This window comes from Erinaceus europaeus, chromosome 10, assembly GCF_950295315.1.
Source record: "Erinaceus europaeus chromosome 10, mEriEur2.1, whole genome shotgun sequence".
NCBI lineage: Eukaryota > Metazoa > Chordata > Mammalia > Eulipotyphla > Erinaceidae > Erinaceus > Erinaceus europaeus.
In genome coordinates this window covers 58,698,726-58,726,216 of record NC_080171.1, presented here as the reverse complement: position 1 = coordinate 58,726,216, position 27,491 = coordinate 58,698,726, and the positions used below count along the sequence as shown (strand labels likewise).

General features: G+C 37.4%; 1 protein-coding gene across 21 annotated transcripts in view; it reads left to right on the top strand.

Annotated features, from left to right (window-relative positions):
- The window catches only part of ELAVL2 (ELAV like RNA binding protein 2), a 199,215-nt gene that overhangs the window by 73,965 nt on the left and 97,759 nt on the right, over positions 1-27,491 (top strand). For 6 of the 21 annotated variants that reach the window (XM_060199656.1, XM_060199645.1, XM_060199647.1 and 3 more), the window contains 2 exons: positions 13,113-13,203; positions 15,973-16,216. In XM_060199656.1, coding sequence (XP_060055639.1) covers positions 13,132-13,203; positions 15,973-16,216 — 316 coding nt within the window. In that variant the 5' untranslated portion in view covers positions 13,113-13,131. Of the gene's footprint in view, positions 1-13,108; positions 13,229-15,972; positions 16,217-27,491 lie in introns of those variants that run through there. The other 15 variants (XM_060199655.1, XM_060199654.1, XM_060199644.1 and 12 more) reach the window with 5 other exon arrangements.

The window sequence follows — 27,491 nt, the reverse complement described above, 5'->3', positions numbered from 1 at the left end:
TCCCTACAGGTGAGGAGCCAGAGCTGGGAGCTGGCACCTGGATCCTTAAACTGGTCCTTGAGCTTGGTGCCTTGTGCACTTAACCCACCCTACCACCTCCTGACTCCCTCTTTCTTCACTATCTCCCCCTCCTCCTCTACTTCTGACTGTCTCTATCCAATAAATAAAGATAATAAAAAAAGTTTTAAAATGTAAAAAAAAAAAACCGGACACTTTAAGAGTACCCTCACAGGTTTTACTAATTAATTTCTCACACAATGTATTAAGTAGTTGCATGTTTATACTTTGACTTACGTTTTCAGTTTATTATTTGCTGCTAAATTTCTTTCTGCAAACAACCTGTATATAAAGTGAATAACTTTTTAGGTTGTTTATGTTTGTTCTTAAGCAGACCTCTGCTAAATTCTGGTTTATGGTGTTGCAGGGGATTGAACATAGAATTCAGAGGCTCAGGCAGGAGAGTCTTTTGCATAACCATTAGGCTTATCTCTCCCACTTATCAGTAATTCTTGATCTACAGTTTATAAACTCAGATTTTTATATGTTGTATTTTCCTAAGGCAATTTTAATGTTATTTTCCACTTATAAAACATAAACTTCTATGGAAACTATGCTTTTGCTTAACTACTTGTGGTCTTCATGATTAGAACTAACATAGATTGGGGCCAGGCGGTGGCATACTTGGTTAAGCTCACACTTTACCATATGCAAGGACCCAGGTCAGTGTCCCCTCTCCCTACCTGTAGGGGGAAAGCTTCATGAGCTGTGAAATGAGTACTAAAAGTATCAGCCTTTCTCTCTCCCTCTTCTAATCTTCTCTTCCCCTCTCAATTTCTTTGTCAAGAAAAGGAAAAAAATACATATATCACTAGGTGATTTGAATGTGAGCAGAGCACTTAGAACCTAAACCAACTACTTGATAGTAGATGTTAACAATTTACTTATGTAATTAAATCATGATAGTAACATGTTTCCTTCTGGGTATATTCTTTTCTCTCCTGATACCAGTTAGGTTGGGGGTGCTGTCATCCTACATTGGTTATTGCAGTTGTCTCTTGATTCCTCCTAAAGTTGCTAAGTCCTCCCATACATCAACATGTGATTTGTTTTCACAGGAGCCACATGCTGTTGCTCAAAGTCTTTTTCTAATGGTCTCTGAATGAGATTCAGGATTGACTACCTTGGAATATGGCATCTTGGCATCATAAAGGAGTTTGAGAATATTGACAGAAACAGGCTATTTTGACCTACTTTGTCATTTTTTTTTTAATAAGGACTTAGTTTTTTTTCTCAAAATTATCTATTTATTTATTGCATAGAGACCGTCAGAAATTGAGAGGAAGGGGGAAATAGAGAAGGACAGAGGCAGAGAGACACCTGCAGCACTGCGTCACCACTGGTAAAGCTTTCCCCCTACAGGTGGGGACTGGGGATTTGAACCCAGGTCCTTGCGCATTGTAACATGTATTGAGCTAGGTGTGCCACCAACCAACCACCTCAGTCCTCTGTCCTCATCCTTTGAAAGGAGGTCAAAAAGATCCTAAATGAAAGGTAACCTTTAGAAATTCTTACTAAATAAAACAACCTCATTTTCCTAGTTACTCCTTTATAACTTACCACTCTTTTTTTTTTAAAGTGTGTATTTATTTTTTTTATTTTTGATAGAGGTCCAGGAGAAACACCATAACACTGCTTAGCTCTGGCCTATGGTAGTGCTGGGGGTTGAACTTGGGACTTTGGAGTCTCAGGCATGAGAGTCTCTTTGCATAACCATTATGCTATCTACCCCCACCCATAACTTACCACTCTTAACCCAGATATCTTTGCCTTGTGAAGTGTTCACAGATTTACTACCTCTTTTTGTGTAACAGATTTGTGTAAGGGATCCCAGATTTGATCACTTCTTTGGCTTTTCTGTCTCTTACGAAGATTCCCTGTGCTGTGAAAATTCAGTTCCTGTTCCTTTCTCCTGTTAATCAGTATTTATCAAACTGATTTTCAGACCGAGCCAGGGATTCTGAGTCTTCAGGAAATACTTAAAAAATAATTATTTATTTTTTATTTATAAAATAGAAATATTGACAAGACTACAGGATAAGAGGGGTACATTTCCGCTCAATGCCCACCACCAGAGCTCCATATCCAGTCTCATCCCTTGATATCTTATCTATTCTTTATCCCTCTGGGAGTATGGACCCAGGATCATTGTGGGGATGCAGAAGGTGGAAGGTCGGATTGCAGAACTACTTTTAATTCCATCTAACTTTAAATCCCTCTTGTCATCTTGTCATCTAACATCACATATTCACAGAGTTCAGTATAAGTATGTGGACTTCCAAGGAGATTCATCATTAGTCTACCTACTGTGGTGACTGACTAATCTTATTCTATCTACAATGGTGGCTAATCCTACTGGCTCAGTTTACCGTCTCAATGAAGCTCACTATATTTAATAGTGTAAACTACCCATCTTTACTTTTTTTTCCTTCAGGGTTATTGCTGGGGCTCTGTGCAGGCACTGTGAAGCTACAGCTCGTGGAGGCCAAATTTTCCATTTTATTTTATTTTATTGGACATAAGATAGAAATTGAGAAGGGAGGGGAAAATAGGAAGAAAGACAGACACCTGCAGACCCAGTTCACCACTTGGGTAGCATCCCCCCTCTCCGCCTCCCATAGGTGGGGAACAAGGTCTCGAACCCCAGTCCTTGTGATTAGTACTATGTGCACTTAACCGGGTGGACCACTGCCTGTTCCCCCCATCTTTACATTCTTAACCCTCAGTCTACTATATTTTATTTCAAAATATGTGTTTCTAGGTAGTACTCTTTTTCTATGTGTCATTCTTTGTGTTATATACCTTCCATTGGAAACACACGTTTCAGAAACTATTACATTCCTATATTTCAATCACCTAGAAATAGCTCTTGTTTAGTTTATGGCAGTTACAAGTAACTGTGAATGTTTGAATTAATGAACAGTCTGTGAAACTTACTTTTCACATCAGATTTTCCTTTCCTGTTGCCTAGGATGGATATGTGAAATGGACCCAATAGAAGGGAAAGATCTGGGATACTAAACTCAATGAACTTTACTCTCTAATCTCAGTTTTTAATCTTGCCAGCTATAGAAGTGTAAAAAATTCATGAAGACTGTTCTCAAGAAGACTGTAGTTCGTAGAAGCCATAAAGAGCTAAGAGGCAGAGAAATGCTAGTGTATACTTCCAAAAAACATTGTCCTTCAGATTTTTTTTTAAATTTTTTTATTGGGGAATTAATGTTTTACATTCGACAGTAAATACAATAGTTTGTACATGCATAACATTTCTCAGTTTTCCATATAACAATACAACCCCCACCAGGTCCTCTATCATCCTTCTTGGACCTGTATTCTCCCCCACACCCATCCCAGAGTCTTTCACTTTGGTTCAATACGCCAATTCCAGTTCAGGTTCTACTTGTGTTATCTCTTCTGATCTTGTTTTTCATCTTCTGCCCAAGAGTGAGATCATCCCATACTGATCCTTCTGTTTCTGACTTATTTCAGTTAACATGAATTTTTCAAGCTTCATCCAAGATCGGCTAAAAACGGTGAAGTCACCATTTTTTATAGCTGAGTAGTATTCCATTGTGTATATATACCACAACTTGCTCAGCCACTCATCTGTTGTTGGACACCTGGGTTGCTTCCAGGTTTTGGCTATTACAAATTGTGCTGCTAAGAACATAGATGTACATAGAGCTTTTTGGATGGGTGTGTTGGGTTCCTTAGGATATATCCCCAGGAGAGGAATTGCAGGATCATAGTGTAGGTCCATTTCTAGCCTTGTGAGAGTTCTCCAGACTGTTCTCCACAGAGGTTGGACCAATTTCCATTCCCACCAGCGGTGTAGGAGGGTTACTTTGACCCCACAACCTCTCCAGCATTTGTTGCTACTACCTTTTCTGATGTATGACATTCTGACAGGAGTGAAGTGGTATCTCATTGTTGTCTTTATTTGCATTTCTCTGACAATAAAAGACTTGGAGCATTTTTTTCATGTGTTTCTCAGCCTCTTGGATCTCTTCTGTGGTGAATATTCTGTCCATGTCCTCTCCCCATTTTTGGATGGGGTTATTTGTTTCCTTGTTGTTGAGTTTGGCAAGCTCTTTATACATTCTGGTTATTAACCTCTTGTCTGATGTATGGCATGTAAAGATCTTCTCCCATTCTGTGAGGGGTCTCTTGGTTTGGGTAGTGGGTTCTTTTGCTGTGCAGAAGCTTTTTAATTTGGTGTAGTCCCATAGGTTTATGCTTGCCTTAGTCTTTGTAATTGGATTCATTTCATTGAGGATGTCTTTAAAATTTATGCAGAAAAGAGTTCTGCCAATATTTTCCTCTTAAGTATCTGATAGTTTGTGGTCTAACATCCAAATCCTTGATATGCTTGGAATTTACTTTTGTATTTGGTGAAATATACTAGTCAGTTTCATTCTTCTGCATGTTTCAACCTTTTTTTCCCAGCACCATTTTGTGAAGAGATTCTGTTTTTCCCATTTAATAGTCTGGGCACCTTTGTCAAAGATTAGATGTCCATAGGTGTGGCAGCTTACTTCTGGGCTCTCAGTTCTATTCCACTGGTCAGTGTGTCTATTCATGTTCCAGTACCAAAAAGTTTTGATGAAAACAGCTCTATGATACAATTTTGAGATCTGGGAATGTGATGCTTCCAGTTCTGTTCTTTCTTCTCAAGATTGTTTTGGAAATTCTAGGTCTTTTCTGGTTCTAGATAAACATTTGTAGCATTTGTTCTATTTTCCTAAAAAATGTGGTTGGGATCTTGATGGGGATAGCATTAAATTTGTATATGGCTCTGGGTAGTATATTCATTTTGATGATGTTAATTCTTCCAACCCATGAACATGGAGTATCTTTCCACTTCTTTGTGTCTTTTTCAGTTTCCTTGAGTAGTGACTCATAATTTTCAGTATACAAGTCTTTCACTTCTTTGGTTAGGTTTATTCCTACATATTTTATTGTTTTTGTTGCTGTAGTAAAAGGAATTGATTTCTGTATTTCAACTTCTTCTATCTTAGTGTTTGCATAGAGGAATGCCACTGTCTTTTGAATGTTAATTTTGTAGGCTGACACCTTACTGTATTGCCTGATGATTTCCAAAAGCTTCTTGCTGGATTCCTTAGGTTTTTCTATGTATACTATCTTGTCATCTGCAAACAGGGAGAGTTTGACTTCTCTTCCAATCTGTATTCCTTTAATTCCTTGCTCCTGCCTGATTGATATGGCAAGAACTTTCAACACTATGTTGAATATAGTAATGGTGATAGTGGGCAGCCCTGTCTAGTACCTGATCTGAGGGGAAATTCTTCCAGTTTTTCACCGTTGAGTATGATATTGGCTGTAGGTTTGGTATATATATATCCACTATCTTGACAAATTTTCCACCTATTCCAATTTTTTTGTAGTGTTTTGATCATAAAGGGATGTTGTATTTTGTCAAAGGCTTTCTCTGCCTCTATTGATATGAGCATGTGGTTTTTGGTCTTGCTTTTGTTGATGTGGTGGATCTTGTTGATTTATTTACGTATATTAAACTAACCTTGCATGCCTGGGATAAACCCCACTTGGTTATGATGAACAATCTTTTTGATATACTGCTGTAACTGGTTGGCTAGAATTTAGTTCAATATTTTTTGCATCTTTGTTTATCAGAGATATTGGTCTGTAGTTTTCTTTTTTTGTTGTGTCCCTGTCTGCTTTTGGTATCAAAGTGATGCTGGCTTCAAAGAAGCTGGAAGGGGGTATTCTGGTATCTTCAATCTTCTGGAAGACTTTTAAAAGTAGAGGTATTAGTTCTTCTTTGAAGGTTTTATAGATTGCATTTTTAAAATCATCTGGTTCAGGACTTTTATTCTTGGGAAGGTTTTTGATAACTGTCTCAATTTCATTAGCTGTGATGGACCTGTTCATGTTATCTGCTTCCTCTCTACTTAGTTTTGGAAGTTCGTAGGTATCTAGGAAATTGTCCATTTCTTCCAAGTTCTCTAGCTTGGTGGCATATAGTTGTTCATAGAAGCCTAGCATGATATGTTGAATTTCAGTGGTGTCTGTTGTGATATCTCCTCTTTTATTTATGATCTGATTTGGGTCTTCTCCCTTTTTTGTTTTGTGAGTCTGGCTAAAGGTTTGTTGATTTTGTTCACTCTTTCGAAGAACCAACATTTACTTTCATTGATCTTTTGTATGGTTTTTAATGTTATTTATTTCTGCCCTAACATTAGTGATTTTTGTCTTTCTGGTTACTTTAGGATTCCTTTGTTCTTCTTCTAAGTCTTTAAGATGTGCAATCACGTTTTTTATTTGTTCTTTTTCTTGTTTCCTGATGTGTGCTTATATAGCTATGAACTTCCCTCTTACTACTGCCTTAGCTGCGTCCCAAATATTTTGATAGCTTGTGTCCTCATTTTCATTGAACGCTCAAAACATATTTATTTCCTCTTTGACCCAGTAGTTGTTAAGTAGTATACTGTTGAGCTTCCACATTTTGGGACTATTATTAATCTTTTGTTGATTGTTAAGTGTTTAATTCTAGTGTGGTCTGAGAAGATGCTTGGGGTAATTTCAATCCTCTTTAATTTTCTGATGCTGGCTTTGTGGCCTAACATATGGTCTGTCCTTGGGAATGACCCATGTGGACTTGAGTAAAATGTATATTCCAGTTTCTTGTGATGAATGACTCTGAAAATGTCCAATAGTTCTAGTTTATTGACTGATCCTTTGAGCATTAAGTAGTGTCCAACCCTATCTTTTTTATCTATTTTAAAGTCTATCGTGCCAGATAGGAGAACAGTTGTTCCTGCCCCTTTTTTGTGGGCCATTGGCCTGTATGATAGTTTTTCAACCTTTTACTTAGAGTCTGTTTGTCTTGTTAAGTTATGTGGGTTTCCTGTAGACAGCATATTGTTGGGTTATGTTTTCTGATCCATCTTCCTACTCTGTGCCTTTTAGTAGGTGAATTCACACCATTGACATTTATTGATACCAAAGATTAAAAATATTTTAATGCCATTCTTGTAGAGTTTTATGGTGTTGTGATATATGGCCTATTTATGGTGGTCTGACTGTTGATAGGAGACCTTTCAGAACTTCTTTCAGGGCAGGCTTGGTGATAGTGAGAAGGTTTTTATGCCTCCATCTAGTCTGAACGACAGTGTAGCAGGATACAGTAGTCTTGGTTGAAAGCCATTCTCATTGAGCATTGCATAGATAGATATCTTCCCAATCTCTTTTGGCCTGTAGTGTTTGTGTGGAGAAGTCTGCTGCTAATCTTATGGGTTTTCCTCTGTAGGTTACACTTTGTTTTTCTCTTGCAGCCTTTAGGATCCTTTCTTTATTCTTATACCTTTCCATTGTAAATATGATTGTCTTGGTGTCTTTAAGTCTGGGTTAATTCTGTTTTGGACTCTCTGGGCTTCTTGAACCTTTATGTGTTTTATGTTGTCTAGACTAGAGAAGTTTTCAGCTATTATGTCCTGAAGAAAGCTTTCTTCCTCTCCCTCTCTTTCTTCCTCTGGTAAGCCAATAATGCGTACATTACTTTTTTGAAGTCATCCCATAGGTCTCCATTGTTGTTTTCAGAATATCTTAATCTCTTTTTGAGATGTCTTCTTTTTTAGTTGTCTCTAATTCGTCCTTGATCTTGCTCATTCTGTCTTCAGCCTCACTTTCTCTATTCTCTCTCCCCTCTAATGTTTTCTGGAGTTCATCCATTTTGTTACCCTGTTCTGATACTGTTTTAGCTTGTTCAGCTAGTTGTGTTCTTAGCTCAGCTATTTCAGATTTCAGCTCTCTAATTGCCTTGAGATAATTAGTGCTTTCTTCCATGGTCTCATTAGTTGTTTCTGCATTTCTGATGCCAATTCTTTCAGTCTCTTTACTCATTCCTGTGATTATTTCATTAACTAATATTTGGATGTTGACCTCATTGTTTTGTGGTTCAGCCTTTGGGGGGCTTTTAGCTGGATTCTTGTCCTGGTTTATTTCACCAATATTTCTCCTTTTGGTTAAAACATTTTATATATTATGTTATGAGGTCCCTCTCTCAACTTTTCAAATTACTGATCACTCTTGCCTGGATTGATTTATGTCTAATTAAGGTAATTAAAGGGTTCCCAGTTGTGGATATTGCCAGTTGTTTCAATATTATTTTAATCCCTGAGTTGGAGCTCAGTGGTTTAAAAGCCTCTTTTGTTCTTTTTCTTCCCTGTAGGCTATGGGAGCCTGAGGGCTTTTAAACTATAAGTAGGCCTTCTTAGCTTCATTACTGTCTCCTGACTAAGAGATAAAGCAGGGTGGGGCAGAGATAATCCAGTGGTTATGCAAAGAGACTTGTACAGCCCCACTGCTAGGCTACGGAGGTATAGATCTTCTCCTGAGTTTCCTTGTTAGTTCTCTGTCCCCTAGTGCCAGCACAGGGTCTCCCTGCTGCTGCTCCAGATTCTGAGGGCAGTGGCAGTGGAGACTCACAATTGCATTTGGGGAGTCTAAGGGGAGTCTTTTTCCTTCTTTCAGCCATCTTTTTTTGGTGAAACAGCCTGGAGCTTGTGTCTCATCTGGTAAACTGCTGGACTGTTACTGGCCACTTAATTTCTCCCTAGGCTCCTCTCTGTCCAGGAGCCACATGTGTTTGCACTCACTGGTGATTTGGTGGGTTCCTGAAGTTGTTCTAGTCCTGTTTTATTGAGGTCCCAGGAGGTCTCTTTTGGTATTCCTAGTTGACAGAGGAGAGGGGAGGGGAGGGGAGAGGAGAGGAGAGGAGAGGAGAGAAACACAGCTGCTACTGTTCTGTAACCCCCTCCAGAAGTCTGCCCTTCTGATTCTTACAGCTCCTGTTCTGTGCGTTATTCCTGGCAGTTTTTGGACCCTTTTATCCCTCAGGCCAAAATCAGAACTTGAGAAGACTGAGATATAGAGGCAGTTAAATTGAGGTGGAAGTTGGGTACTGAGTTAGGAATTGGATTCTAGGATTAAGGAAGTTCCATGAGGTTCAAGGCCATAAGCCTTTATTGTTTTGGGATCCACAATGTGGATTGAAGAGATTCAAAGAAGAAAAAGGAATGGCTCTATGTTGCAGCTTGCATATCAGTACTTTGATGACTCCTCGATTGTTTAATTCAGTAAATTCAAAGTGTAGCCTTAGCCTGAACAATTCATGTTAGTGATTTGAATGGAAAAGACAAAAATGTTATTCTGTAAGAATGATTTCTGCTAGGCATATGACCCCCATCTGCTACTTAACCAGCTCTGATGTCTGAGTTCCTATTACTTATATAAGTAATTATTTGAAGTGCTTTAACTTCCCACTTTGATAACTTAGATGGTTTTCTAGCCAAGGTTGCTGACTTTGTTTTGGTAGGTTTTGCTGTTAAACTTCAGAGACAAGTGGCTTTTGTTTACTTGGCAACTTGGTCTTTAGAGAGATTTGATATGGTCAGAGGAAAGGCTTTATGATTTTGTCCCGACATAGTGCTACTTGAATTATTGAGAACCCTTCAGCTGTAAAGAAGTGTTCGCACCCAAGCTCAATTTCTCCAAAAGGTAGTTATACCACTGTGTTTTGGGTTTGATTGTTTTACCACTGCTTAAGCCTTTTGGTATGTATTTAAATCTTTGCATCAAAATCTATTTAATTTGTTTCACATTTACCTTTACTTCTGCCATTTCTGTGCAGGTTAGACCCTGAGTACAGATAGTCCTGTTGCTGGAGGCCTGAAATACATTTATACAGTGTTTTTGGAATCTTGTCTCTCTGTAGTTGTCAAGTTGGCATGATAGCCTCTTGAAATAAAGTACACAACTATCATGCAAAAGATAGTTTCCCTTGCTAGGGCATTAAAACATAATTTGTATTTTAGTGGAAAGGTTAGCTGATTGAAAATATACTTTTATAAATTTCTTTGGCTTGAAATATTTAAGGAAAAATAGAACAGGCCACAAGTTTGCATACATTTACAGATAGCTGATTGCCCTTTAATTTTCCAGTTTTATGTTTCAAAGAACTCTAAATTTGCATACTCTTGAATTCTTACCTGTGCATCTCCCTGAAATGCATTTGGGATGGGTATGGCAGGGGGTCTTTAAAGCAGAGAAAGCTTAATGAACAGAGCCATAAGAATGTATGATTTGAGCACAGTGTAGCTGAAGAACAAGGAGTGATTTAGATTTTTACATGGTTTAATAAGTGGACTAGTAAAATAAGTTACAGAGGATCTCCAGTGTTGATACTGTTTGTGCTTAATTTGATTGGGAACAGAGAGCTCTTGTGAATTAAAGAAAATCTGTCTGGGGATAGTGTTCATGTGGATTAGGATGATGAGAAGCCATTTTGGAAGCTTTAATTTAGTGGTTTCCAGGTAAGGAATGAGAACCCAGATTCAGTTGGTAACCATAGCAATACAGTGGGCTGTAGCTAGACTGACTTTAGGATTGTGTAGTGGCCCTTACCGCAGTCCTACGTAGTGAGTTTAAACCTGCAGGTAGAGTACCACATAAGTCTAGTCTCTAAATCAGGTGGATTCTAGGTTTTGGAAAACTGTTCCTTTTGCTGACATTGTATATGATGAGAATTCTCAGAGGGAGAGGGGGAAAAAGGTAAAACTGTATCTGTCTGTATATGTCTGTCTGTCTGTCTATCTATCTATCTATCTATCTATCTATCTATCTATCTAGGTATAATACTTTAAGTTAGTAATTTGTCTTATTTGGTGGCTACTTGAGAGATGCTTAGAAATGGGAAAGATGTGGATAGCCGTAGTTTTGGGAATTTATTAGAAAAGTTTGGAAAATAGGAACTTTACCTTTTCTCCCATATGACTAGAAAATTATTGGCCCCAGATTGTGAGACATCAAGCATTGGTCTCCTAAAATCTACTATTGCAAGAAACAATGTTAAATACTAAAGTACTTAGAAGAGCAATTGAGTAAGGGGAAATTTTCAGTTTGAAAAGTCTGGACAGATTTTTGAAGTAAACTCTGAATGAAAACATTCTCTCCCTCCCAAATCCATGTTTCCATCAAAGTAATACCTCATCATTATCTCTTAGAGACTGGGGAATGTTTAGGATAGTCTAGATTGATCTTTGCTAAAGTCCTTTTTCATAAATTATTACATGGAGAGTAACGGGAGAAAAATAAACAATCTCAATTGGTACCATTGCTGTCTAAATTGAGTGAATTTTATATTAAAATATTTTCAGCTTAAAATTAATGGTTTTGTATAGCTCTAATATAGCACTTTTTTTTTTCCTCCTAAAGAGTTTCAGAGCCAATAGAATCTATAAATAGTGCACAGCCTGGTTGTCTGTGGTAGATTGAGTAGAGCAGAATCACTTGTCCTTAAGTGAAGGGGAAGTAGCTTTACATTTTTAGTAACTGAATTGTTGGCCAGCATAAAGGTAAGGGCCATGTGAGCGACTTATTTATAACTTCCCATAAAGGTATCTGTCTGCCTCAAGCAGAGAAACTGTCTGGGGTGCTTGAAATGTAAAAGTGCAATAGAATCATTTTCCATACACAGCCTTCCTAGCTAGTTGGTGCAATAAAGTGACTGTTCGAATCCCCGGGGCTTTCAGAAAAAGGGATGTCAATAGATTAGCTCATTAGTGTCCACCTCCTATAGAACAGAAGGGACTGAGGTCATTAAATTTGAATCTCTGGTTTTACCTGGTAAAGAATAATTAATTAGATGTTTAGTGGATGCAGGACATAAATTTAAGCTTGGTTTACTTGTTGGGTGTGGTTCTTTTAACTACTCTACCCAGTTAATCTAATCACAATTAGGTTTCTGTCAAAATATTTCATGCATATAAAAGCACTTTCTTACAGGTTCAGCTCAACTTTTTTTTTTTTTTTTTTAAATAAGGAATGTAGAATCAGACTGAATTCTCTGGTCATAGTGGGAGAAGGGAAGAAGAGTAACACATTTTCATGGCATCCTATTAAGACCATATTAAACTCTTTTGATAGATGCCAGAAAATGGGATTCCATTTTAACTAGTGTTAAATGTCACTAGTAGTACCTAGGGGTGATCACTTTATAGCTAAGTTTAACTCTAAAGATAAAATTTTCTTTTAAGTGCACAAGTAAACAATATCTTGCTTCTCTTTTTGTTACAGTATGGATTTTCAGAGGCCACTTTTTTTCCCCTGAAGCATCTACATATACAACTAAAGCATAAAATTTGGCTTTTGTGCCAATTTTGTGGCCCTGTTTAGTATGCTGGCAAGTTGTAATAAGTGGTAAATGGCCCATTAACTATATTGGAGGCCTCATAGCAGCACTAATTTCAAATCGTGCTGGGTTTACAATTTACGTATTAAAAAATGTTCACTTGATTTCGTTCAGGGACAAAAACTGACATCCTATATAAGCATTACTCCAAACAATCCTATTTATTGGGCCAATTATTTCAATTGAAAGATGCTGGTTTACTGCCTCTTAGTACATGTGAACAATTCTCAGTGAAACTGTTAAAGATCAGTTTGACTATGGTGGCAGAATAACCCCACAGGGTTTTGATTCACTTTTAATTTTAAGTCCCAGGATTAAAGATCATTTGTAGTGTAATTTGACTGTGTGGGCAAATATAGTTTGTCTTAAAGTCCTTCAGATATTTGGGGCAAAGATTGTTTTTATGTAAAGCATTTACTTTTGAATTGCACGACTGCCTTCTTTCACTATAAAATTTCATTCACATTTCCTCCCTTCTCCCACATCCTTATGGGACAGGATAGCATGTGGTATCTCGTTGCTCCATTTTATTGTTTACATTTTTTTTGAGATGCCGTTTAAGGTAGTTCTTTAGACTAGATGCCATGGTAACTAGGTAATACTGTTTAAAATCAGGCTCTTAATTAAAAATGCTTAATTTGTGCAAGAAAACGACATGTTAAAATGAATTTGGAAAGATTAGATTGGAATTGCCTCAAATTCAATTAAGCCACACTGCATGGACGTGCTGGGAATATCAATACAATCACTGTAAATTTTGTACAAACTGATTTGTTGCATTATCTTGCTCATCTAACATACGGTACTTTTTGTGTCCATATTGCAGACGGCAACTCCAAACTAACATGGCAGTCAGACTGTGTGATGTGGCTTCTCTGCTTAGAAGTGGTTCGTGGGCAGCAGAGCCTTGGACTGGGGTCTGTGGGATTTTTCTTAAATTCTGTAGGCTTTTTTTTTTTTTTTTTTTTTTTTTAGCATGTTGCAGGAGTGCTGAGGCCATACCAAACACTTGAACTTTTCATTTGGCATACTAATTATTCTGACATTAACCTATTATGGTATGGCCATCATTAGGACTTAAAGCACATTGCAATTTTAATGCTAGTGGTATATGCAGCATCAGAACCATGCTTTTATAAATAACTTTTTATAATCTAAATTAGGATTTAGTGCAGATTCAAAGAGTGACAAGTTTAAAAAAACATAAAAGTTTTGGTATGGTCTGAATACTAAGTTACCATAATTCTTTACATTCTGTTTACTATGTATTTTTTTGGTTACTAAATTTTGAAGTTATTTATAATTCCTGGTGCTCCAAAATATGTTGAAATTGTTTGCCCAGTAACTGTTGAAAGACTTTGCATTCTGTGAACAGTTGTGTTGAGCCTATCAATGGAATATGCATTATTTGTAAAATATAGCACATTAGTATCATTTTATTCTGAGCAGATGGTCCTATAGCTGAGAGATGCTGTAATTTTCAGCACACACAGCCTACTGCAGCTGTTCACTTGAATGTTGGCTTAGGAACTCATTTTTGCCACCTGAACGTGGAAATAAATGTGCAATTAAGTGAGGAATGTTTGTTGTCCTTGCTAAATCCTGCTAATTTCAGTCAATGAATATATTTCAAATATAATCCCAATGAACTTTAGTCTGAATCTCATTTTGGGGGCTCATATAGTTTACACACAAACCCTGACTTTTGAGCAGTGATTTGATTTAATTGGCCTTGACCACTATCATCTTCAAGCTTACTGTTCTCTTAACTTCTGGTTAAAGGTTAATCTCACAAGAATTTTGCTGTAGCAAGAGCAACCCATAGCTAATATTGTACAAACTGAAATAGTCAGGGCTTATTAGGAAACTTGAAATATCCTTTTTTTTCCATATAAATTTGTTAATTATAATACAGTGCTTATATTGAATTGCTTCAAAATTTTAATACAGTTATTAGAAGTTTATTTCCCTTCACCCTTTGAAGTAGTCTGTGAGAACTTCTATTAGAGAGGGAGCCAGTAGAATACCTATTTCTTTGAAAAGGCAGTGAAGTCTTGGAGGAGTGATAGATTGTTTGATATTAATAGAAGTCTTTTTTTTTTTTTTTTTTTTGCCTTTTTTTAAAAAAAACCATTCTAGCATAGATTCTTGCCTAGTCTGACTGGTCTCTGGTCAGCTGACCAGTCTCGCTCTATCCTATGCCTTTTGTGAATGAACATCTGTTGGCTGTAGAGATTTCTTCTTGTGTGTGCATTCACTAGAACAGTGTTCTGCCCTTTAGTTTTTCTTAGTTGATACTTTTTAAAGTACTTTTTTTTCCTTCTTAAAACACCCTTTCCTCTGCTCTTCCCCTCGCTCCCCAATTTACCTCAGTTTCTTTGCTTTTTATGTGTTAAAGTTTCCCATATGCAAGCATCCCATTCATTCAGAATTGTCAATTTTGAGAAGTAGTTCTTTGTAGATATCTGAGCAATGTGTTGGATGGAAGGGTAGTTCTTTCAGTGATGTTTGATTTTTGTATTCTCTCACAATCATGACTGTTCAGAGTAGTAAAAATTTGAGAGATAGTTCTAGAAAATCTGGGTCTGTGGTTTTGTGATTTTTCTTGCTCATGATGAAAAAAAATTTTTAAAGAAAGAAAACTAGATCCAAATTTGCTTAGCAAGTGATTTTTAGAGTAGCCTGATTAGTTTGAAGCCATTTTCCCAACTCTGTTACGTATACTATATTTGGAGTTTATGGATACCTTCTTACATGGATTTTTAACAGGTTTGTGTGCTAAAATGAGAATTTCTTGAGCCTGTCTGTTGGTGAAAAAGTGATATATTTATATTGTTGTTTGGACTGATGGACAGGATTGACTTTGTTTTACATTTTTTTGTCCCTTAAAATCAGTTAGTACAAAATATCATGTTGAGTTAATTGGGGATTTTATTTTTGATACACTAGATCATTTGCTTTGTTGGTGATCTTTGACTTCCAAGATGGACAGAAATAACTTTTTAGATTCTATAAAGTACACTGAGTACCTCCCTAGCTTCTTTCCCAAGTTATTTTACAAAACCTTTCCATTCCCTAACATATGATTTGATGTTTTTTTAATTTCTTTCCAATGGTAGAAGATTGTCAATCAAAGACATTTTAATATGTAACCAAAACAGTACATGTTGACAAATTTATATTTTGTTAAAGTAATCTTAGTCTTTGATTTTAAGTTGATGGATGCCTGTTACTTTTATAATACTGAACATCATATGATAACTAAAAACTCTTCAAACTTAGATAGACCGGTTTTTGGTGGCATGTTAAACACCTTCATTTTTAGTATGATTTTAATTAGTTGAGAATCCATTTTGTGCCCTTGGCTAATGGAGTTGTTCAGGTCTGTGGACATTGCAGGTGAGTAAGTGTATGTGAGTAGATCCAGAATGTGGTCCTAGAGAATGTTTAAGGTTTAAATTGTACTTATGTGCATGTATTGGCATATGTATATGAAGGTATAATTGTGATACTAAATTGAATAGCTTAAAATGAAGTTAAAACTAGCGTAGGTGTTTTTTGTTGAAGCTTTGTTGTAATTTCGGCAGAATGTCTTGTGTTTAGTGACAAGTGTTTAAATTCTTGGATGGAATCTCAAATAGTTCATGAAATATGTATCTGACATTTCTTATTTTCTCTGTTTTTAGCAGGTAATTGCTGCCATGGAAACACAACTGTCTAATGGGCCAACTTGCAATAACACAGCCAATGGTCCAACCACCATAAACAACAACTGTTCATCACCAGTTGACTCTGGAAACACAGAGGACAGCAAGACCAACTTAATAGTCAACTATCTTCCTCAGAACATGACACAGGAGGAACTAAAGAGTCTATTTGGGAGCATCGGTGAGATAGAATCCTGTAAACTCGTAAGAGACAAAATAACAGGTATGCAGCTTGATAAAGGTTATTCATATTCAAAGGTTTATGTTTCAAGGTATAAGAAAACATGTTTATTACTTGTCAATCACTGAGTCTTAGAGTTTAGCATTTTTGACTTTTTTTATTATTGACTACATGAGAAGTGTGAACCTTAGTTTTTAGAGTTTTAAGTGTTTCTTTCAAAATAGAAAATATAGATAATAATTATCGTATGCTCTGAATTGCACATCTTCATCTTCAAAAAACTTTTGCCCAGCCCCCACAGCATTGACGAAAGCTTGGTATTATGGCTTCTTTGGGGGGGGGGGGGGGGCTCCCTTCTCTCCTCTGCTTCTAAAAGAAACAGGGAAGTATTTTAAAAGTGTGCATTGCCTGGGGCAGGAAGTGTCATGTTAACCTTTGCTTTTAGTTCCTTGAACTTATTACATAGTTTAGTATTTCAGCAATGAGCTAGAAGGAGAATATTTTGTTTGGTAGAGGGGAATTTTTTTTAGATGTCATCTCCCTTGTGTCTGTATAGTTCATTTGCTCACAATATATATATGTCAGAGTAAATGGGAATAGTCACACTGTCAGTGTATAACCATTTGTACCACTGTAATTTAAGTGGGCCAAGATCTTATGTTCTGATCCTTCATCAGAAAACAAAAAAGTGTTATATGAGTTGCTCTTTTTATTGTAAAATAACAAATTACAAAAGTTTGTTATTTGGTCTTTAGTGATGGTACATTTTGAATATTAAGATAGTGGAAAGTCTCATTAGTATTCTATAAGACTAAATGCTTATGAAAAATCAAAACCTAATTAAGGAACTTTTTTTTTTTTTTAATATAGAAGGACTTTAGTAGTTAAAGAGTTGTTTTTAAAGATTAAAAACTATGATACATAGACACTATAGTTTTTTCATGTTATTGTCATGTTTGAATTGATGGCATTTAATAAATGGAGTCACATAATGTACAAGTGAAAAAAAAAACAAAGCAAAATATTGGAAATGAGTAAAAGCCAGGATAGTCCATTAATCTGAACTTCAGTTTACATATGATGTTGGGAAAGTCAACTTTTAGCTTTGGGTTTCCCATGATAATATGAAGGAGAGAGCAAAAGGAAGGAGCCATACAAGTTATTTACAAGGTCATTCACTTCTGATTTTTTTTCTTAAGATTTAGATACTGTTAGGGTGTTTGTGGTTTTTTAGATTTTTTTTAAAAAATTTTTAAATAAAACCTTAGGAGAACTTACTCTCTCCAAAATGAGTCAGTCCTTATAACTATAACTTTAGGTGGTTGGGCGCTAGCATAGCGGGTTAAGCACACATGGCTCGAAGCCAGAGGACCACTGTAGGGATCCTGGTTTGAGCCCCCGGCTCCCCAGCTGCAGGGGGGTTGCTTCAAGCAGTGAAACAGGTCAGCAGGTGTCTCTCTTTTTCTACCCCTCTGTCATCCCCTCTTCTCTTGATTTCTGTCTATCTTATCCAACAACAATGACATGCATACAACAATAATAATAACCACAACAATGATAAAACAACAAGAGCAACAAGAGGGGGAAAAACAAGCCTCCAGGATCAGTGGATTCGTGGCGCAGATACTGAGCCCCAGCAATAATCCTGGAGACAAAAAAGAAAAAAGAAAAGAACTTTAACTTCAGTTTGTCCTCACATTTTTTGATCCTGTGTTTCCTTGAATGACAATTGAGGTTGAAATCAAGTAAAACCTGGTTGTCTTTAATTCACACTGGATAATTTTAAAGAATTAGTTTTTGAAAAGTTAAAAAAAGCAGAGAGCAAAGGGGTTTTCAGTGTTTTTCTTGTTACTGAATTAATTCTATTTGTAGTAAAAGAGAATCTTTAATATATGAATTTTGTACCCTCTGACATAAATAGCTTTGAATTATAGGAAGGTTAAGTATGACATAAATGATATGATTTCTTGTTTGCTTGCTTAGCAGTTATCCCTACCATATAAAAATGCTTGAACAAGGTAAAAAAAAGTCTCTTTTTTTATTCTACTAGGAGTAGATGAAAATATTTTAAATATCGTTATCATTTTTATTGACAATTTCCACAGGAAACATCTGGCTCCCCCCCCCTTCACAACATTGGGACTTCATTGAACCCAGGTGGGGGGGTCCGGGGGGTACCCAACACAATACCAGACATCTCCCACATAATGCCAAGAGTATGGGCTTTGCCTTTTGTGTGGTAAGGTCTATACCATGCCTGGTAACCACTCTCTGCAGCCCTCACACATTTTCATCTTTTCTTTTTTGATCAGTCTATAATCATTTTATTGTTTTGCAAACCTTTTTTTTTTTTTTTTACACTAAAGCTGTTAGCAAAACTTAGAAAATTGAAGGGTATTTTTTTTTTTTTTTTACCTGTTCCCCTCCCTTCTACACTCTCTGCTAGTTTGGTTTTACTGTGGACAGCAAGAATAGACTCACAGAATATGAATTATCTGAATTACATGATTAGATACTGACAGTTTGCATTAATAGTTGTCTGCTTCCATTACACCAGACCTGGCTCCAGCTCTCTTTTGCTTTTAAAGGGTGGGGGTGTAAGGGAAAATACTATCTTGGTAAAATTTTTGTTTAAAATCTGCTAAGCACATAGAGTATTCCAGAAAATTAACAGTGCACCTGAGGATGGGAAGATATTTCCTAAGTTTTGTTTCATGAGATACAGTCATAAACGCTGCTTAAAATAAGTGTGCCAATCAAGTATAAGAAGTAATGATTTTATAGTTTCCTACTTAATTTTCACACTGTAGATCTAAAAACTAAAAACTATTCAAATTCTGCTGTAATGAACTTGGTTTGACTTGTCCTTCCTTAGCTTTATTTGATCTCAGAAATCTCTTCATTACAGGATTTCTATTGGACGTATTGCTATAATTTTTTTGAAGTCATTTGGTTGGGTTATCAGACAATCTGAAACTCTTTTATAACCTGTTAATATCAGTAAGATACAGCATGCTTATAAAGTGAACGTACAGGATAATACACTTTATATTAAAAAGCTGAGTAAAACTGTTTGAATGTGAAGGACCTCTCCTAATAATTTTGTTTTGGTTTGGTCCTCTTATATCTTGATTCTTTGTATAAGTTAAAATGGTGCTCAAAATAATATGACCTATTTAGCTTCAAGCACAAATTACCTTTGAACAATATAGTTTAGCAAATGTTAGATTTCTAAAACTGAGTTGAAATGGTTAAATTTTGCCTAGTGGGCATACATTACTAAGCAAAACAAAACAAAAAACAAAAACTGCCACTAATATATTTTCTAGCAAGATTTTGAAAATATTTGTGACAACTTGGATCCTGCACTGTTGTGTAGCATTAGCTATCTTGTGTAGTTTCTCCTTATACTTTTTCTTTTTTTTAAGTAGGTTTTTTTATTATTATTATTGCTGTCGTTGGATAGGACAGAGAGAAATGGAGAGAGGAGGGGAAGACAGAGATGGGGAGAGAAAGAAAGACACCTGCAGACCTGCTTCACCACCTGTGAAGCGACTCCCCACCTGGAACCAAGATCCTTATGCCGGCCCTTGAGCTTTGTCCCACTTACGCTTAACCTGCTGCACTACCGCCCTACTCCCTCATACTTTTTCTTTTTTAAAATAGGTAGGTAGGTAGATAGGCATACAGATAAACTGATAGATTGAACATTGCACTTTCCTTCAGTGCTGTGGGGGCCAGGCTCAAACCCATGTTCATGCACTCATGGTACAAACAACACGAGCTCTATCACAGACCCAACATACATTTTTGAAAAGCTCTATTTTATGTATTAATTAAGAGACGGGGAGAGAGGACCATGACATCACTTTGCCTCATGCAGTGCCAGGAACTGAACTTGGAACCTCGTGCTTGAGAGTCTAATACTATCCACTGCACCATCTCTCATTCTACTTGGTTTCTCTATAATGATCCGGCTTAATGTACCTCCTGGGGAGCAATTGGATTCTTTATGTTCTGATTTTATAGGAGCATGATAAATATGGTATTTTATAAGTACTAAATATAATCATTATATAAATATCTACATTGACTTGTGTATTATATTTAGTAGATATAGCTATATAGGTACAAATAGTTACTAATTGGCTAGGTTGTATGAAAATTTTGGGATTACTCTTTGGGAAGAAAAGTAATAGCTATCCTTCCCACTTTTCTCAGATTTTTCCTTACTTTAATCATAAGGATGGGAGTCGGGAGGTAGCACAGCGGGTTAAGCGCACGTGGCGCAAAGTGCAAGGATCTGCTTAGGGTTCAAGCCCCCGGCTCCTCACCTGCAGGGGAGTTGCTTCACAAGCGGTGAAGCAGGTCTGCAGGTGTCTATCTTTCTCTCCCCCTTTCTGTCTTCCCCTCCTCTCTCCATTTCTCTCTGTCTTATCTAACAAGGACGACATCAACAACAACAACAATAATAATTACAACAACAATAAAACAAGGGCAACAAAAGGGAAAATAAATTTAAAAAAAGAGAAAATATAAGGCTGAATTAGGTAATTCTGTTTCAGTTACAAAAATATTTAGGAATGTGTCTCTTAAATGTCGATGGGAGAACATAGGTTTGAGATTGTGCCAGTGTTAGCAAATTAATGCCAGTCTTTTAATAGAGGATTAAGGAAATAAATGGAGAAGTGTTCTTAGTAGCACATACAGTAATCTTTGCTTTATCTGAAATTCTGCTCATTATGTTGTTTGTCATACTTTTTCTTTGGGTTGCTATTCAGCTTTATGCCTCACCCTGTTTCTTTTTTTTTTTTTTGTGCCTCTGGGGTTATTGCTGGGACTTGGTGTGGGTTATTGCTGGGACTCGGTGTGGGCGGCGAATCCACTACTCCTGGTGGCTATCCCCCCCACCCCCCCATTTTTGTTGCCCTTGTTGCTCTTGTTGTTATTGATGCCCTTGTTATTGGATAGGGCAGAGAGAAATGGAGAGAGGAAGGGAAGACAGAGAGGGAGAGAGAAAGACACCTACAGACCTGCTTCACCACCTGTGAAGCAACCCTCTTGCAGGTGGGGAGCAGGGGGCTCCAACAGGGATCCTTATGCAGGTCCTTGCACTTTCTCACATGCGCTTAACCCGCTGAGCTATGGCCCAACACCCCCACCCTGTTTCTTATCTATATGTGTTTGTTGAAAGACACTAGTGCTGCCTCTATAACTTAGATGTAGTTCAATGTCCTTGACACCTCTGATGCTTTATTCTAGAGGAGCAAAATGGATTTTGTGATACAAGGAATGAATAATAGAATCAGAAAAGCCCTTGAGATGACCATAGAGCATTCCCTCACTTAATAGGTGAAGAATGGCCCTGGTGAGGTTGTAAATGACTAGTGCAAGAAGAATTCATAGGTGTTAAATATGAATGAGGAGTAGAATTTTGGTTTTTACAAAATTCTGGAGATGTTTCCTTCTAGTCTAATTCTAGAGATCAGAACACTGAAAATTAAGCCTATGATCAAATGATAAGTTTTGTACTGTCAGTCACATAGTTTGTACAAGGTTATTGAGGACCATCTTCTGGTTTGTCTTTTTCTAAAGGGTAGTGTTTTGGAGAGTCAGTGAATGAAAATTATGTCCATACTTCTCTAGAAACTTTATAATACATGGTTATAAATTCAGATATTCTAGTTCACTTATTCCCAAATCAGACTCCACAAATTCACTGGAGAGAGATTTTAAAATTATATTTCAGATGGATTGGGAATATGTTTGCTATAAAACTCTTGGGGGGGGGTAGGTATCATAGTGATTATGCAGAGACTTTCATGCCTGAGGCCCTGAAGTCCCAGGTTCAGTCCCCCACACCACCATAAACCAGAGTTGATCAGTGCTTTGGTAAAAATAAGTAAATAAATAAATAATAAATAAAATTTCTCAAGTTGTTTTTATGCCTTAGGATATAGTTTTGGTAATCATGATGCCTTATGATACATGATTAGTAGAGTTCCTGTTGTTGGAATCATTTGAGATTATTATCATAAAAGTAGGTTCCTGGGCCTACTACCCAGATTTAATTGAATCAAAATCATTGTGGGTAGGGTGTGAATAGTCCAATTACATGTGAATTATCGAACATTTTGCAAGGAGAAAACAACCAGAAATTTATAGATTTACCAGAATTTTGATTGGAAGTGGGTGGGGAAAATGTTTCAACTTCACTGTCTAATTTGTTGGTAAATGAAATGCCTAAGCCTGTTCTTCTAAGATTCTCTCTCCCAGAATTGGTCTCTGAAGAGCTAGTTCTGGGTATTCAGAACTAGAAATATACAATTAAAAAAAAAAAATCACAGACTTAGTGCCAAATGCTGGTGTACCTGGTAGAATTCACATGTTACAGTGTGCAGGACTTGGGTTCAAGCTTCCATCCTCTCTCTGCAAAGGTGGAAATTTCATGAGTGGTGAAGCAGTATTCCAGTTCTCTCTCCCTCTCCCCATTCATTCTCAGTTTCTCTCTGTTTGTATCCCTCCCCTAAAAAAAAAAAAAATCATAAACTTGTGTCTTTCTTGTAGGCTTGACCTGTCCCTGAGTGTGTATATGTATGTTTAAGTGTATAGTTAATTTTCATAACTCCAAGCTAGCCTTTTATGTCAGTCACTGTTTCTTCTAAAAGAATGAAAATTAGTTAGTTGAAGATCTCAGGTGTATGGAGTATTTTTTTAATTTTAATTTTATTTATTTATTGTTATTATTTTGTTCCTCCAGGGTTATCGCTGGGGCTTGGTACCTGCACTATGAACCCACTGCTCTTATGGCCATTTTTTTTTTTGAGGGTGGGGGATAGGACAGAGAGAAATTGAGAGGGATGGGGAAGATAGAGAATGGGAGAGAGAAAGACACTTGCAAACCTGCTTCACTGATTGTGACAGGACCTCCCCCCACCCCTGCAGGTAGGGAGCCTGGGTTAAACTAGGATCCTTGCATGGGTCCTTGCGCTTCGTACTATGTGCACTTAACCCAGTGCCCACACCCCCACACCCTTTTTTGAAATCTTGGTATGTGGATTCAGCTTTTACTCTTACTCTGAGAGTTGTTTGAGGTATATTCTGTGCTTACCCTGACAGCTGCCAAGTGAAAACTGTTAGAAAAAAAGGGTCAAAACAAAACATACAAACAAAATATACAAAGACCAAAACAAATATGATTGCAATTACAGGGCACTGGAGGAGAACTTGGCAGATATTTATTACCTCTGAACCAGGCAGTACATCAGATAGCAACCCAAAGCCTCCATCTTTCTCCTCCCTCCCACACATGTACCCACTCTCCAATTGATCAGTAAAAGGTCCATTTTATTTTATTTTATTTTATTTTATTTTATTTTATTTATTTTTTCCTCCAGGGTTATTGCTGGGCTCGGTGCCTGCACCATGAATCCACCGCTCCTGGAGGCCATTTTTCCCCCTTTTTGTTGCCCTGGTTGTTGCAGCCTCGTTGCGGTTATTATTGCCATTGTTGACGTTGCTTTGTTGTTGGATAGGACAGAGAGAAATGGAGAGAGGAGGGGAAGACAGAGAGAGAGGGGAGAGAAAGATAGACACCTGCAGACCTGCTTCACCGCCCGTGAAGCGACTCCCCTGCAGGTGGGGAGCCGGGGGCTCGAACCGGGATCCTTACGCCGGTAAAAGGTCCATTTTAATGTGAAGATACTTAGCTGGATATAACCTATGTCTCTGTTGCTTCCTGAGAAAGTCAAAGTCAGCTTTGTTCCTGGTTTATTTATTTTAAAATACTTGATTATTTATTTGATAGGACAAAGAAAAATTGAGAGGGGAAGAAGAGAGTGTGACACCTGCAGCTCTGCTTCACCACTAGTGATGCTTCCCCTCTCCAGGTGGGGAATGCTGGCTTGAACCATGTAACTTATGTGCTCAACTAGTTGCTGCTGTTGGATAGGACAGAGAGAAATCGAGAGAGAAGGGGAAGACAGAGAAAGGGGAGATAAAGACACCTGCAGACCTGGCTCACCGCCTGTGAAGCGACCACCCCCCCCCCCCCCCAGGTGGGTTTCCGGGGGCTCAAACTGGGATCCTTACGCTGGTCCTTGTGCCTTGTGTCATGTGCTCTTAGCCCACTGAGCTACCGCCTGGCCCCCTAATTTTTTAAATTATATTTTTATTTACTTGTTATTGGATAAAGACTGAGAGGGAAGGAGGAGATAAAGAGGGAGAGAGATACCTACAGCCCTATTTGACCACTTGTGAAGCTTTCCGTCTGTAGGTGGGGAACAGGGACTTGAACCTAGATCCTTGTGCAATGTAATGTGTGTGCTTAACCAGGTGCCACCACCTGGCCCCAACAATTAAATTCTGATACAGTATTTATTTATCCTTTTGTGATCTATGTTAAATTCTTATGTTTCCTATTCTTACAGCCCTTTCATGATGTAATACCATAATAGCCTACATTTTTGAGATTTAAAAAATTTAATTCCACTACTTTATCTTACATACTATCATGTTACCTTAGCCTTTATTTTTTTTAACTTTTTCTATTAAAATGATGTGTTAGAGCAAAGCATATATATTTTTTGTCTCTAGGGTTATCATTGGGGCTCAGTGCTTGCACTTCAAATCCACTCCTCCTGGAGGCTATTTTTTCCCTTTTTTGTTGCCCGTGTTTATGGTTATTATTATTGTTGGAGAGACAGAGAGAAATCGAGAGAGGTTGAGAAGACAGATAAGGGGAGAGAAAGACACCTGCAGACCTGGTTCACCACTTGTGAAGCCAACTCCCCTGCTGGTGTGGAGAGCCAGAGGCTTGAACCAGGATCCTTACGCTGATCCTTGTGCTTTGCACCATGTGCACTTAACCCACTGTGCTACTGCCCAGCCCCCAGAGCAAAGCATTTTTATGTGGCACTTTGGGAATATTTTCCTGAATAGAAGAGTTAATCACTGAAGTGAAAGCTGTGCTTCAGAATTCACCAGCTTTTGAGTTAGTTCTAAAGTTAAGTGACTTTCATTGGAGACAGTGCGCTACTGAATTTTGAGAGGTGTGGAAATCTTCTGAGTGTGCCTTTCTAACTAAAAAGGTTAACTTAAAAAATATTTTCTGGCATTTTACTTGTGTCACTTGATTTGTCAGACCTCTAAACAGTGGCTCATTTAGCACACTTTACTCCTATTTGGTTTTATTTTTCTAAGATCTTAGAATGTCAATATTTTGACACCATTGGATGCCCTTTTTATTGGCGATGACATTAGCCTTTAAATAATTTTTGAGAAACTTTAAGCTGTAAAAGTAGGATTGGCAGCTCTTTCAACTACTATGAAGAAACAGATCCTTGCTTAATATTATCTTTTGGGATCTGGCCACTAAGTAATCTCTGTATCATCTTGAGCTAATTTCCCATCATTCTAAATTAAAACACACCATATAGCTCCTTAAAAAAAGATGCAAGTTGGCAGTATTTAAACTCTGTTTATAAGGATTCCTTTCTTTCCACATGAAAATAGGTTTCGGTGCAGTGATAATAGGGTTTGTCAAACCTTTGAGTACACCAGGGTTGCTAACTTGCTTGCTTTGGGGTGAAGATTTTAGGATTATTATTGAAACAAATTGCCTGCTGCTTTCTTTCTTGCTATAAAGGTAACCTAATGGGCACTTGTTTTAGAGACTTTTGCCTAGAAGGAACACATCATGCTTGCGTTCAAATCCCATCCTAGTCATTTACTTGTAACGTAGTCTTCTTATATGAGCTGTTTGACTCTAAACTTTTACTTTCTTCCATAAAGTGCATATCACAAAGGAACAATTTCTCTTTCATATCCTTCTCTTACCACTTAATACTCAATTCAGTTACATGACATTTTTGCAAACATTGTTCTCCCCTGGGTAAACTGATTTAAAAAAAAAATCCCTACATAGATCTATTGTTTAAAATTCTTACAGTTTCTCCTGTGCAAAGAATGAAAAGCTTATTTTCTTTCACTTTTAAATGATTTGACTGACATGATTGCTTTTCTTATGATGGGACAAAGTGGTAAAATAAGATATAGGGGGAGTTAGGCAGTAGCGCAATGGGATAAGCACACATGGAGTTAAGCGCAAGGACCGGCCTAATGATCTGGTTCGAGCCCCCGCTTCCCCACCTCTATTTTCTCCCCCTCTGTCTACCCCATCTCTCTCGATTTCTCTCTATCCTATCCAACAACAACAACAAAAGTAATGACAACAAGAATAATAATAACAAGGGCAACAAGATGGGAAAAATGGCCTCCAGGAGCAGTGGATTTGTAGTGCTGGCACCAGCAATAATCCTGCAGTAAAACAACAACAACAAAAGATAATAGCACAGAATTTAAGAACCCAGAGAGATGATTAATGATATTGCAGGAGCCCATGTGAATTGAAGCACTTGAGTGTAGAGTTACTGCTTTTTGTGACCTTGTGTGAATGAGGTAGCTTAGCTTTAAACTTTAACTATGTAGTACGGTACGTTCAACTCTCTTCCCTAATGGACTCCTACTGGGCTGGAAGGTCAGTTAGCTATTAAATTGAGCCATGAGGTATTGGTTAAGCAGGGGGGGAAACAAAAAACCAACTAATCTTGTTTTTCCTTTTACTTACTTCTTTCTTAAGGTTACTATCACTTATCTAAAAGTTGTAAGTACATTTGGTTTCATTAAATAAAATGAAGTAGAGAAATACTGAGGCCAGCCTATGTGTCTGTGTGTCAAAAACCGCAGTACACTGTAGTGTTAGCACATCTCAAGATTTTGAAAAAAACCCAGTCTCTTTTTTAATTTTTTTTTTTAGAATTTATTTTTTTATTCATGAGAAAGTTAGGAGGAGAGAAAGAACCAGCCATCACTCTGGTACATGTGCTGCTGGGGATAGAACTCAGGACCTCATGCTTAATAGTCTAGTGCCTTAGCCACTGTGCCACCTCCTGGACCACCAGTCTCTTCTTTTTACCCCTCTGGGATGAAATATTCATTGCAGAATATTTAAAGCATTGGTTTATTCACTCATCACAAACTTTATAGGTTTCAATTTGTGTAAAAGGTGTTGGTGGTTTCTGTGAGGGTATAGTTAACTCAGCAGATGCAATTTTACTTCTTGTTTTCCTTTCTTTTTTGTTAAATCATTATGCATATTGTAAATTAGAGTTTATTTTTAGCCTTTAATGAGTTCTTTTCTCATCACTGTGTTTTTTTGTTGGAATTCTGTTTAATGCATAGAGCTTTGATTTTGAAAGAGGAGTGTATGTAGTTCACAAGTCTTGTATCCACCCCCCCACCCCCCACAAAAACCATC